This window comes from Eleutherodactylus coqui, chromosome 10 (assembly GCF_035609145.1).
Source record: "Eleutherodactylus coqui strain aEleCoq1 chromosome 10, aEleCoq1.hap1, whole genome shotgun sequence".
Classification (NCBI taxonomy): Eukaryota; Metazoa; Chordata; class Amphibia; order Anura; family Eleutherodactylidae; genus Eleutherodactylus; species Eleutherodactylus coqui.
Genome location: NC_089846.1, coordinates 13,343,012 through 13,356,165, shown reverse-complemented (window position 1 = coordinate 13,356,165; position 13,154 = coordinate 13,343,012). Strand labels below are relative to the sequence as shown.

Genomic DNA, 13,154 nt, shown 5'->3' with positions numbered 1-13,154 from the left:
GATATAGTATATCTACTGCATTTTCCTGATCAACCCAGTCCATGATTCTGTCATAGAAGGAGATTAGTTTAGCACGACTTGTTTGTTACAAACCCATGCTGGTTAATTACTCCATTCTCACCCAAGTACTTGCATACATGCTGTTTAATAATTTATACAACGATCTTTCCAAGTTTAGAAGTCAGGCTCACAGGCCTGTAGTTTCCTGGATCCACCTTCTTCCCTTTTTGTAGATGGAGAACAGAAGTCCAAGGAGATTTGCTCTTTTCCAATGTTGTATCTAAGAATTTTCAAAGATCCCGGCGAGTGGTTCAGCGATATAGCCTAAGCTATAATTCATCCGAACCTTGAGACTTACATGAATTTAAGTTAACCAAATGGTGATGTTTTGGAGTGCTGTGAATTCAAGAGCAATGTATAGGCAGTTGTGGGACTGTAACCAATGCTCACTGGGAGCATGAGAGGACATCCGCAATTTCAACCCCACAAGCAGAAAATGGCAGTTGATTTCCCCTCGTGGGCATGGAAATGCATTTTTCAATGCAAGTACTATTGGCTCCATTTGCTGCAGGATCTGGAGCTCCAGATCGCACAGTGCAAATACGTCAAAAATACATTAGGCCAAAACCAGAATATTCACTAATATTTAATACTATTTACAAGGACTGACTGTAACAAGGGAACTACCTCTAGAGGAAAAAGGTTTCTATACAACATAGAAGGGGGTTCTTTACTGTAAGAGCAGTGAGACTATAGAACTCTCTGCATGATAATGTGGTGACGCTCCCTAGCAGAGTACAAGAGGAGCCTGGCTGCCTTTCTTGAGTGTAGCAAGATTACAGATTATAGCCTCTAGTTTATTGCAGAGGGGTCAGTCATCTCAGGCTTATTCTGGCCGCCACACTGAGTCGGAAGGAATTTTTTTCCCTAAAGTGGTGAGAAATGGCTTCTACTTCATTGGGTATATTTTGCCTTCCTGTAGACCAACTTGGTGGTAATATGCTAAACTCAAAGGACATGGTATGCAAGTATGTAAGGCTAAAAAAAAGACCTATGTTCCCTCACCATCTCTCTGCTTATGAATAACTGCATTCTTGTATTTCCCCAATAGCACAGGGAATATCAGCTGATGTTACATTGACTTTGTGAGAGAAAACTGATACAAAATAGGAATATAAAATTTTGGCCTTCTCATCATTTTTAACCAATTCGCCATTTTCAGCTTGTGAACATCCTATAGTATCTTTGACTTTTCTTTTGACGTCAATAATATTTGCATGGAAAACCACCCATCGGTTTTAGGATAAAATTCTGTCCCAGGACAGGAAGGGCTAATATTAACCACAGTTGCTTTTCTCTGCTGCCCCTCCAAATCAGCTGATTCTGAGTCCTACCGTCCAAGATGGCTTCAGCAGCTTTCGAACTACGCAACGTACACTGCTCTCTGGCCATAGTGGCTCATGCGATCAGCACTCTGGTCAACAATCAGAATGCATTGGTAGTCCTAACATTCCCAATGTACTGTGGGGATTAGGTAGTCTGAAGACTGTAGCCATCAAGATGGCCGAAACAAACAGGATCTAGAACTGGTGGATTGGAGGGACAGTAGAAAAGAACAGCTGCAGGCAATATGTATCCCCTTCCCCTTTGGTCTCAGGACAGACTTTTGTCTCACTGATAAGACCACCCACTGGACTCCTAAGCACAGAATGAGCAAGAATTAAAGTTAATTAAATTCAAGTTCTACTGAATCTTTCCCACACCTCTATATACCAATCTGTTCAGCTCTTCCTGCTACCCATACATAAGACTGACATTCAATGTGACGAGTTCCCTTTAAAGTTACGGATGAAGAAGTTGTTTCTGAAAACTTTCCCCTTTTTTTTTTATGAAAGAGTTCTGGGGTAATGCTGAAATTGTACTGTGTCCGACATCCCCCAGGAACCCCAGTATTAGGATTATTGACCCCACGTGAAGAACAGAAAACCCTCCAGTCATCCGCTAGAAGGGATAAAACCCGCAGAATTGAAAAAAAAGCAATCCTTTATTAACACTATAGACAGAGTGGCTGACCGATAACCTTATACGATATACAGAGAAATCACACAAGTAAAAATAGACAACTACTTTTATTGTTCACAAACCCTTTAAAATGCGCCAGTATGAACAGCGAGCTACAATGGTCAGAGCTGCCATGTTGGTTCAGTTTTTTTTTTTGGTAGCTGCTAAAAATGAAATGGAACACAACGGCCTAAGCTCTGTATAACATGAGGTGGAAGAAACCAGGATCTCCATGAGAGGTAGGGATCAGGACACGGTATTATAAAGTTATACTGAGCTGAAAAGAACGGTACAGGGGGGAAAAAAAAAAAAAATAATAACCGTCATAAAAATCCAGAAAGCTGAGGACTAACAATGGTATATATAGCGTATAGTCACTTCCGGAACTTACACGATTTCTTCCAGAAAGTAAAGGGTAAACACCAGGGAAAAAAAAAAAAAAAGTTCTCTCTGATTTCATGCAAGTCTAAAAAGTAGAAGCAACAAACCTTTTATTCTTTATGTTCATACCGCGCCATGCGGATGAGAGGCGGCAACAACCCATCCACAGCCGCCGCTGCTTCAGCATTAAAAAAAAATTATTTATATATATTTATCATTAACCCCAAAGTTCCCGAATATATAAAACATTGATGATGTCATGAGAATATATACACACACTACAACATGAGAGATTGTCCGACTCCTAACAGCATCTGCAAGTGCACAGGCACTCATGTCTCTACAGGTAAACATGGAAGCCAAACCCCACACACTGAAGAGGGTTTTTGTTTTTTTTTGCACTGACCCCCCCCCCACCCCAAATATCAAAACCATCAAATTCCTCTTCACCGTTTTTTTTGCAATTTATTTTAAAAGGAAAAAAAAAAAACCATTAGGATATCATATGGTTAATAAATAATGTGTTGCTATGTACATACAAAATGGAGTACGGAAGCTAATGGAATGTGTAGCTGCGGAGGATGGGAGGGGGGTACATACTATTCAGGACCATGCAAAAAACAAACAAAAAAAAAAAATCTTAGCGTTAAAAAATAATGTTTGCGTTTTGTATATTTTTTGTTCTGAGGTAAATAAGAAAATACATTAAAAATATATATCCCGACCACAAGTGTAATCGCTCCCAGCTACAAGTGCTTTGTGCACGCCGTGTCCATGATCCGAAAAGACGAAAAAACCAAAAAGATATAGAAAAAAAAAAATTTTAAAAAAAAGAATCCAGGCAATACGCTGAAGCTGTAAACGTGTGATTAGTATATCTACGTACTACGACGAGGCCAGACACATCTAGAGATACAAGGCAGAGTCTTCAGAGAGAGTACCGTCACACACAAGAACTGGAGGTTGGAGTCCAGCCGAGAGAGGGGGCTTCTTCTGGGGGGTCTCAAGTCTGTCCCCTCTCATCCCGTAGAGACACCATTCAGGCCACACAAGAGGGGTAAAGAAATTAAAAACAGAATTAAAACCTCTTTATTAATATATAGTAAACCTTCATAAAATCCCACGAAAAGGCCTCCCGCGCTGGTTATTGCTGACGCCTCTCTGTCCAGACAAGAAATTTACCGTTTTCGTCTTCTTTTTTAAAAATAAAATTAGTTGTCTGTTTCTGGATTTTTGGGGATTTGTTTTTAAAATGTTTTGTTTTTGTTTGTTTTTTTTTGTTCCTTTTTTGTTTGTTTTTTTTTGAAATTTTCCTTTAAACTGCACACCAAAAGTGTTACATGAGCCGTAGGCCGCAGACGGGACCCGAGGAGAAGTACGACACGCCATTCACATCTCTGGGAGGATTTTTACTCAGAGTCACTGCTGTCTGAACTGGATCCGCTGGAACTACTGCTGCCGGATTCTGATGAACTACTACTACTGCTGAGCCGAGAGGGTCCTCCTGCCGCCCCCGAGCTGGACTTCTCTGCAGAGGAAAGGAGAAGATGTGGCATTGTGAGATCACTGAGCAACATCACTGAAGCGACAAATACTAAATAATCACCTGACTAGGCAGAAAACATACATATATAATGTATACGTGGCTATATATATTATATATACGTATGAAGTCTGGACAGTAAAAAAAAGGATAGCAGGCAGCCGGAAGTGGAGAAAGCGTCTGCAGAGTCATAAAGCAGCGGGAGGGAGGGAATGGATGCAGCAGTTGTAAGGAGCACTGATCCCTACAACATGGATGAGGGCTTCATGCAGCATTAACCTGCCACATGGAGCACGTTTCCTGCATGATCACGTTTCCTGCATGATCACGTTTCTCATCGATGGCACTTACCAAATCGGATCTTCCACCAACACAAGCCAAAAGAGCAACTCCAGGCAAACAAACAGAAGTCAGCTTTTGGCCAGTCCCCCAAACTCCTGTCATTTTACAGATCCTTCCCATCCTCTAGGCTGAAGCCCGTGCCGACATGAGCACCCAGTAGCTGCAAGTTGTCAGTCAGCACAAGCTTCAGCAGGGGCTAGTGGGTAATCTCAGAAATGGTCACATTTAGCCAAGTGCAGGAGCTCTCGGGGACTGGCCTCCAGCTGCATCTACTCCAGTCATCTTTTTGCTTCTCGTCTCAGTTTATTATTACTTAATAGCAGAAATATAAAATCAATGACGAGACAAAAAAAAAAAAAAAATTGTATCCATCTGCAGCGTCTAGGTGCCGGCAGGTCTATGACCGGGCTCCTCTGACTAAGGGAGGGGTTCCACTAGAACGGTACCTTTTTTCGCGGGTTTCTTGTTATTTAATTGGCCGCTCACATCCTGGAGTCTCCTCTCCAGCTCCTTTTTCTTTTCCTGAGCCAACTCCTCCTTGGACTTTACACCTTGCTTCTTCCCCGACGCTGCTGGGAAAGTGAAGCAATCAGCCAGATGCCAACAGACAGAGGTTCACAGAACAACCTCTAGAGCAGTGTTTGCCAACTCTGCTCCTCAAGCCCAACCGCCGGCACAGGTTTTAAGGATATCCTCTTTGCAGACAGGTGAGAGAGAATACAAAGCTCAGTTCATCAGCACCTGCTAGAACCTAAAAGGTTATCCTCAAAACCTGACCTGTTGGGGGGGCTTGAGGACAAGAGTTGGAAAACACTGCTCCGAGGGCTCGAGGGAACTTTGCAGGACTCCCAACAGGCCAAAATTTTAAGCTTAATCATTGCTTGAGCATAGGGGGTCGATGGGCATGAGCAAAGCAGCGAGCGACCCACCTGAGCCCAGGCAGTGATCAGGCTTAGCAATCCAATAGGGACCTTTGAGCATAAATGTTTTCAACGAGAAGCAAATCGTGAAGGGTTTGGATGTAAGAGCTAAAGTGTGAAAGCAACAGATGCTGAGATATAGGATATAATCTACAGGAACGTAATCAGAAGGTATTACTGTCTATAATCAGAGGAAGAAACAGACAATTCATAGACTTTCACATCGTCATCACGCGTTTCAGGCTCTTTTCAGACCGTATTTTACTCTACATCTCGGGGTTTGGACTGAATTTCTGAAAATGGGAGCCAGATGGAACCCCAGGACAAACCCATGTAGAGAACAATAAGGTCTCCGTCACAGCATTTATGCCGAACACACTAGCCTGGTTGTGGTTACTCTGTCCAGCATACACCTTATTGTCCTCCAATAGACTCATGGAAGCCTATGGTTCTATCCCAGACTTCTGTCTGGATCCCATTTTTTAGAACGTAGCGCAAAACACGGTCTGAACAGAGCCTAAATCAGAACACTGCAGGAAAGTGGTGGAAATGAAAATGCAGAACTGAAGCCTGAAATATGGACGGAAAGGATGGAATGGGATGTGACTGGTGGGGTACGAATAGAAGAACCCCCATTACGTGGTCCATTTAGGAACATCCTAAAGTATCACGGTCATGGACCCAACACCATCCCACAGAATGTAAGGGGCATTAGGAGAACCATCACAAAGCATAGGAATCAATGCAAGCCGACCTATGCTCAGTTTTATGGACCCAGAAGTTATATGGTGTTACGTTCATAGACTAAAAAAGTCATATAGAAAAGAGTTATCACCCATTCGGCCCCTTCTATTGTTTTTGAGATGCCGCAGTCCTCTGGATAGGAGTTACCCTGGGTGGGGTGCTCGATTTTAACCTAATGCAAGATGTCATGCTTGGGTCCTGGGCTGCAGACATCAAAGTGCCTTAACATCTGCAGACCCCCACTAATAACTGGAAGGAGGGCACTGCAGTGTAAGTTTAGTTTGATCAATGCATCCCAATGACCCGCCGCATGAACCCGTGAAACTGTTTGTTGCATCTCCACTATGGACCCATTACCCTTCATCTACTCACAGAAAGGTTTTCTCTGCTTCTTCTGTAAACAGGACTTGACGTATCGCTCCAGCTCCCGCAGGGTTGTCGGTTTCAAGGTTTCAAAGTCAATTTCGATCTCGTCTGGGTTGGAGTCTCTTAGAGAAGGTTCTCGGGATTGTATAATGTGAACCACACGGCCCAGTTTCTCCCCTGGGAGCCGGTTGATGTCCAGGCTGAGCTGCCGCTTTTCGTCGTAAGTCATAGGCAAACCCTCCTCCTCCTCTTCAGAGTTATAGTTTGCGGATGGAGGCTGTTTTCCACCTTTTTTCGGCTGCTTACTACAGGGAGACAAAATAGCTGGACTAAGAGGTGGATATATAGTGAAGGTAACATCTTCCTGTACACTACATCAGTGTTTCTCATCTACAGTCTTCATGGCCCTCAGCAGGTCAGGTATTCAGAATTTCCTTAATATTGCACATGTGATGTCATTATCATCAATGCCTCATTAATGGCCCCAGATGTTCTTTCTATAGGGTATCCAAAAATCAGGACCTGTTGGGGCAAACTTAAAGAGGTTTCCCAGTTGGAAGCAATTGATGGCCTATCCTAAATACAGCTCATGAATAGTAGATTGGCAGGGGTGCGTCGCTCGGTAGCTTCACCGATCAGCCAGGTCAGTGCACTTGTCTAATAAGCTGATTTCTGCAGGAAGCAGACAGCTCAGTTCTTACTGTAGTGGCCAAACTTGATAGTGTAGGCCAAGTTCTGGGCCTGCAATACCAATCCTGGCCACTAAAGTAAGAACGGAGCTGTCTGCTTCTTTTAGAAAAAAGCTCAGTGCATGAGCTTCCTGGCTCTGGCGAACAGCTGTTAGGCAGGGTTCCTGAGCGAATGACCCCCGCCATTCTGCTATTCATAACCTATGCTAAAGTTAAGCCATCAATATTTTACAACTGGACAACCCCTTTAAAGGGCTGGAGTTGAAAACTACTTATCTTGTATAGACTGGGGACACAATCACACTTCAGCAGAAGGGGAGATGCTGAAAACGCGAACGCTACAATCCAAGTGCACAGAACCAGGCCCCTCTATGTATACCTAGTTGTGCGCTCACCTGTTTGGGGTGGGGGCGGCTGTGCTGGATGTAGTGGTCGCGGTCGTGCTGTTTGCCTTCTTGGCTGGAGCCTTTTTTGGAGGGACTGGCTTGGCTGGCTGCGCTGTCTTTATCTTTTTCTCCTCTTCGGTTTTCATCTTGTGCTTTTCCTTCTCCTTCTCTTTCTCTTTGTCCTTTTTCTTCTTTTCCTTCTCCTTCTTCTCTTTCTTCTTCTTTGGTTTATTGACGGGCGCCTGGGACAACGCAGCCAGCTGCTCGTGTACAGCCTTCAGCTGTGGAGACAAACATTCATTACTGCAAGGATGCGACCATAGGCGGGTACATGCATTATATCTGCTGGAAGTAGGCAGCGGCACAAACCGCACCAAATAGTGTGTTATGGTGGCAGAGATCAGGGAACCTATTTTTTTTTTTTCAAAGCTACTCATAATCCTAATTTTTAAAAAAATTAAAAAAAATTTAAAAAGCCATAGCGCTCCTCACCTGCTACCTGTCCCCCTTTAGTTAATTTAGTTAATATCCCAACAATAAGACATGTAACCACTGTGGCGAATAAAAAAAATAAATCTTGCTATTTGTATGGCGCCAACTTATACCGCAGCGCTTTCAAGCTATTTATTTATTACCCCCCACCAAGCTGGGTACTCATTTTACCGACCTCAGAAGGATGGAAGGCTGAGTCAACCTTGAGCCGGCTACCTCAATCATGAGGGGATTGAACTCGCAACCTTCAGGTCATGAGCGAGAGCTTAGGACTGCATTTCTGCTGCCTTAGCACTCTGCAGAAAGCAATGAGGGATCAGGTGAGATGAATACACTAAGTTGACAAAAGTATTGGGACAACCACCAGTTCTGTACGGTCAGGCAAAGGGGATATGGAAGTCAAATAGGAAGGGCTAGCTAGAGCCATTGGTTCTAGTTAAGTCCATCCTCAATACCAATGGGTACAGAGACATTCTTGACAATGTGCCATCACCTACCCTTTGGCATTACTTTGGCACCATGTGATACGGCGCGTAGTGTTGAGGCTTGGTTTGTGGGGCAGAACGTCTGCAAACTTAATTGGTCAGCTTAACCCTTTCCAATCCACTGTGACGTCTAAAGGCATTCTGATTGAAGGCTGTACAACTCCGATATCATAAGATGACCAGCAGGATATTCTTACTGTAGACTACTGGCCGCTCTGTTGTCGGGGGTCTCTCCAGCATGTCATATACTGCAGTATTGGCTCTAGCCAGCAGATGGCGCCATTGTATAATGGCAGAAAGAGAAAGCCCCCTAGAAAATCTTGAATCCAAAGTGGATTGCAAAAGGTTAAAGTCCGGATATCAATCCCATCAAGCATCTTTAGCACAAACTAGAAAGCCGTATCCATCTCCGCCCAGCACGCCCATCATCCCCCTCCACTATCTGAAGCTCTCCTTGAGGAATGGAAGCAAATCCCTCCACACATCTATGGGAATTGGGTGGAAAGCGGCCACGGAGGGTTACTGCAAAGGTGGCCCAAGACTGGACTGAAAAATGCGAATAAAAATGAATTTCGACACCTATGTGCGTCCCAATACGTCTGTCAGCATAGTGTATAGCTTAACAGGATTGTGAACAGCTTTGGGAAAAAAGTTTGGTCCTTGGATGACATCTGCACCACATGTTACGTGTGTGGCTGTACCCTCATATTTGTCACTTAATGTAGAGAATAACTGTAGTTAAAAAGCCAAAAACTAATGCAGACCAAAGTGAGTGAGCCGTCAGCAAGTCATTGTGCATCATCAGCTCTGTTTGCTACAATGTATCAGTGTTGGTAAAAGCTGCGAGCTTGAAGTCCGGGTTATGTAGTCCTACGTTGAAAACAAAATATACTAAAACCCACCGCTGTATTGTCAGCTTCTGGATGTAAAACGTGAGCACTGTCATTCACTGACTGCAAGCAGAGATATTGAAAAGAGTGAAGAATTAAAACAGTACAGAGAATAAATTTATACATTACTATGCAAAAGTTTTAGGCAGGTGGGGAAAAAAATGCTGCAAAGTAAGAAGGTTTTCAGAATTTAAAAAAAAAAGTTTTAAATAGTTTATTTTTGTCTGTTAACAGAACCGAGTGACTGAAGAGAGAAATCTATAACCCATCAGTATTTGGCGTGACCGCCCTTTGCCCTCACAACAGCATCAGTTCTTCTCGGGACAGAGTCAGGGATTTTATAGAATTTTAGTCCGATGTATTATTAACCAATCATACCAAACAGGTGATGGTGATCTTCATTTTCAGATGTAGTTTAAAACTATCATTAACTGGAACAAACAGCTGTGTAGGAGGCTTAAAACTGGGTGAGGAACAACCAAACTGCTACAAAGGTGAGGTTGTGGAAGACAGTTTCCTGTCACAGGTCATACATCATGGCCGATTGTGCACCGTAACAAGAACCAAACTAGTTCCACTCCATCAGCGAGGTCTCTCCCAGGCAAAGCTTTCACAGCAGGCTTGGGTTTCAAGATGTTCTGTTCAAGCTCTTTTGAAGAAGCACAAAGAAACGGGCGACGTTGAGGACCGTAGACGCAGTTGTTGGACAAGGAAACTTAGTGCAACAGATAGACCCATTATGCTTACTTCCCTTTGAAAATCAGAAAATATCCAGCAGTGTAGTCAGCTCAGAACTGGCAGAAACCAGTGGGACCCAGGTACACCCATCTACTGCTCGGAGAAGTCTGGCCAGACGTGGTCTTCATGGAAGAGTTGTGACCAAAATGCCATCATACCTTCCACATAGAAACAAGGCCAAGTGACTCAACTATGGACGAAAACATAGGAACTCGGATGCAGAAAAATGGCAGCAGGTGATCTGGACAGATGAGTAGGCAAGTGTGTTCGCTAAAGGGCAGCAGTGAAGTATGGTGGAGAGCGGTACAATAATGAGTGTCTGCAGACAGCAGTGAAGCTTGGTGGAGAGCGGTACAATAATGAGTGTCTGCAGGTAGCAGTGAAGCATGGTAGAAAGCGGTACAATAATGTGTCTGCAGGTAGCAGTGAAGCATGGTGGAGAGCAGTACAATAATGTGTCTGCAGGCAGCAGTAAAGCATGGCGGAGCGGTACAATAATGAGGGTCTGCAGGCAGCAGTGAAGTATGGCAGAGAGGTACAATAATGAGTGTCTGCAGGCAGCAGTGAAGTATGGCAGAGAGGTACAATAATGACTGTCTGCAGGCAGCAGTGAAGCATGGTAGAGAGCAGTACAATATTGAGTGTCTGCAGGCAGCAGTGAAGCATGGTGGAGAGCTGTACAATAATGAGTGTCTGCAGGCAGCAGTGAAGCATGGTGGAGAGCGGTACAATAATGAGTGTCTGCAGACAGCAGTGAAGTATGGCGGAGAGGTACAATAATAAGTGTCTGCAGGCAGCAGTGAAGTATGGCGGAGAGGTACAATAATGAGTGTGTGCAGGCAGCAGTGAAGCATGGTGGAGGCTCCTTTCAAATTTGGGGCTGCATTTCAGCACATGGGAGTTGGGGATTTTGTCAGGATTAATGGTGTCTTCAGTGCGGAGAAATACAGGCAGATCCATCATGTGATCCCATCAGGGAAGAGTCTGATTGGCTTGGTGTTTAGGTTTGTTGTCCTGCTCTAGAATTAATTTGGAGCCAATGTCATAAAAGGGTCACTCCAGCAACATATGTTTCCACACTAGTCCGCCTCATCTGATTGCCTGTCACACTCTGAAGGTCTCCTCTGTGTATTCCAGTCACTTTCATGTAGTGGGGTCCCTGTCTGATGCTTATCAGGCACCATAACTAGGCTTATATTTTTTACTTACAGTTTAACATTTATCCCACGATGCATCAGCACAGCATTAGCTGAGGCTATACCGTTCTTGCCTGCTGGGGGGGGTGACAGTTTAATCATCATTACATTCTAGCGTCACCTAAGGCTACCTACACAAGGGCAAGCGCGACATTAGCCCAAGAAACTTGGCCTGATATTGCGCTTATCAACATGCGTTTTCAATGGCAAATACGCCTCCCATCGCTCTAGTAAAGTAATGCTCCTCTGGTGCGGCTTTTCAGACGCTTCAAAAGATTGGCAAGGGTTTTCCCGTGTGGGAAACCACACAATGCACTCGCTGTGAAATGCGTTTTATTGTCTCATTGAAAACAATAGGGGAAGGGGATCTCTTCCGAACACAAAAAGAAATAGTCCATGCAGCGATTGCATCGCGGTGCGGGAAAACATCGCTCCTGTATAGGACTTCATTCAAAAGAGTTGGTTCATATTAGTGCGAGATTTGTGCGTCTCGCAATGCACAAATATCAAGAACGTTTCTGAGCCGTGTGAAGCCAGCCTAAACAAGCTACAGAGACCATAAGAATACAGTCAGGAGGATGAGCTGTGATCTCCTCTATTTTAACTGTGTGATCATCAGTAAGGCTGCCTGTCCACGGGCGCTCTTGCATTGCATTCCTGGCCGCAGGGAATGCAGTGAATGCTTTCCACAGCGTTGCTATGGAAAGCGCAGCACCCCTGTCCACGAGCGGAGAATCATAGCGATTCTTCGCTCGCGGGCGGCAAATTGCAGCATGCTGCGAATCGCCGCGATAAGCCTGTCAGATCGGCTCACCGCAGAGATCAGTCAGCTGTCTCCGGCTCCCGTGGCGGAGATCCACTGTGGGATATCGCAATGCCGGTGGACAGGCAGCCTGTGACAGGAGTACCCCTGTACCCAGTAATCTCTGTAGTAGATACATGTAACGGCATCACACAAACTGATAAGACTAGAAAACAAATCCATAACCCCAAGCAGATCTGAGATCACATGACCATTTGAGGAAAGAGGCCAGGAGTTTCACACAGAAATAAATAACCAAGACAGCACTAGCTCACTTATATATACACTGGGGAATAGCTGCATAATTAATGAAAAATCACTGGAGTGGCCCTTTAAGAATTATTTTCAGCGTAAGGAAGAACAAGGAGTCCTGGAAGTGATGATTTGGCCCCACAGAGCCCTGATCTCACATCATCCAGTCTGTCTGGGATTACATGGAGAGACAGAAGGGTTGGAGCGAGCCGATATCCACAGAAGATCTGTGCTTAGTTCTCTAAGATGTCAGTCACAACCTCCCTGGTGAATTTCTTCAAAAACTGTGTGCAAGTGTACCTAGAAGAACTGAGGCTGAAGGTAAAGGGCGATCACAACAAATACTGATGGGATTTACATTTCTCTTCTGTTCGGTCACTTTGCATTTTGCTAGTTGACAAAAATAAACTATTAGCACTTGTATTTTTGAAAGCGTTCTTACTTTGCAGCATTATCTCACACCTGCCTAAAACTTTTGCACAGAACTGTATATCTTTATAAATATCAACCAAATTATCAGGAAACCCATTAAATGGGGACTGTCTGCCAATACTTCTACATCTAGCAGCACCGCCAACTCTGGCACATGTCAACTGCTAACGTGATCCAGACTACAGAGGGGCCAACCACTACCCACGTCTCACCTGCTCCTGCAGCTCAGCCAGCCGCGTGGCGCGCTCCTCTTCCGAGTCTGAACTATCGGACTGCGAGGAGCTCTCCTCACTGGTGTGACTGCTCTCCATGCTCTTACTGACCACCGGCGCCGCAGCCGGAGGAGGGGCGGGAGGTTCTGCCGGCTCATCTGGCATCTTGGCAAATCTCATCTCAAATACATCCTGTGTTAATAGAAGAGTTCAGATACCAATG

The 13,154-nt window shown here is 44.5% G+C and overlaps 1 protein-coding gene across 8 annotated transcripts in view; it reads right to left on the bottom strand.

Annotated features, from left to right (window-relative positions):
* Positions 1–2,025: 2,025 nt before the first annotated feature.
* BRD3 (bromodomain containing 3) overlaps positions 2,026–13,154 on the bottom strand; it is a 54,083-nt gene continuing 42,954 nt past the window's right edge. For 3 of the 8 annotated variants that reach the window (XM_066580261.1, XM_066580263.1, XM_066580262.1), the window contains exons 10-15: positions 12,932–13,123; positions 9,312–9,362; positions 7,442–7,713; positions 6,364–6,662; positions 4,774–4,899; positions 2,026–3,970 (exon numbers count right to left, since the gene is read on the bottom strand). In XM_066580261.1, the coding sequence (XP_066436358.1) occupies positions 3,852–3,970; positions 4,774–4,899; positions 6,364–6,662; positions 7,442–7,713; positions 9,312–9,362; positions 12,932–13,123 (1,059 nt within the window). In that variant the 3' untranslated portion in view covers positions 2,026–3,851. The remainder of the gene's footprint in view (positions 3,971–4,773; positions 4,900–6,363; positions 6,663–7,441; positions 7,714–9,311; positions 9,363–12,931; positions 13,124–13,154) is intronic. The other 5 variants (XM_066580264.1, XM_066580267.1, XM_066580265.1 and 2 more) reach the window with 5 other exon arrangements.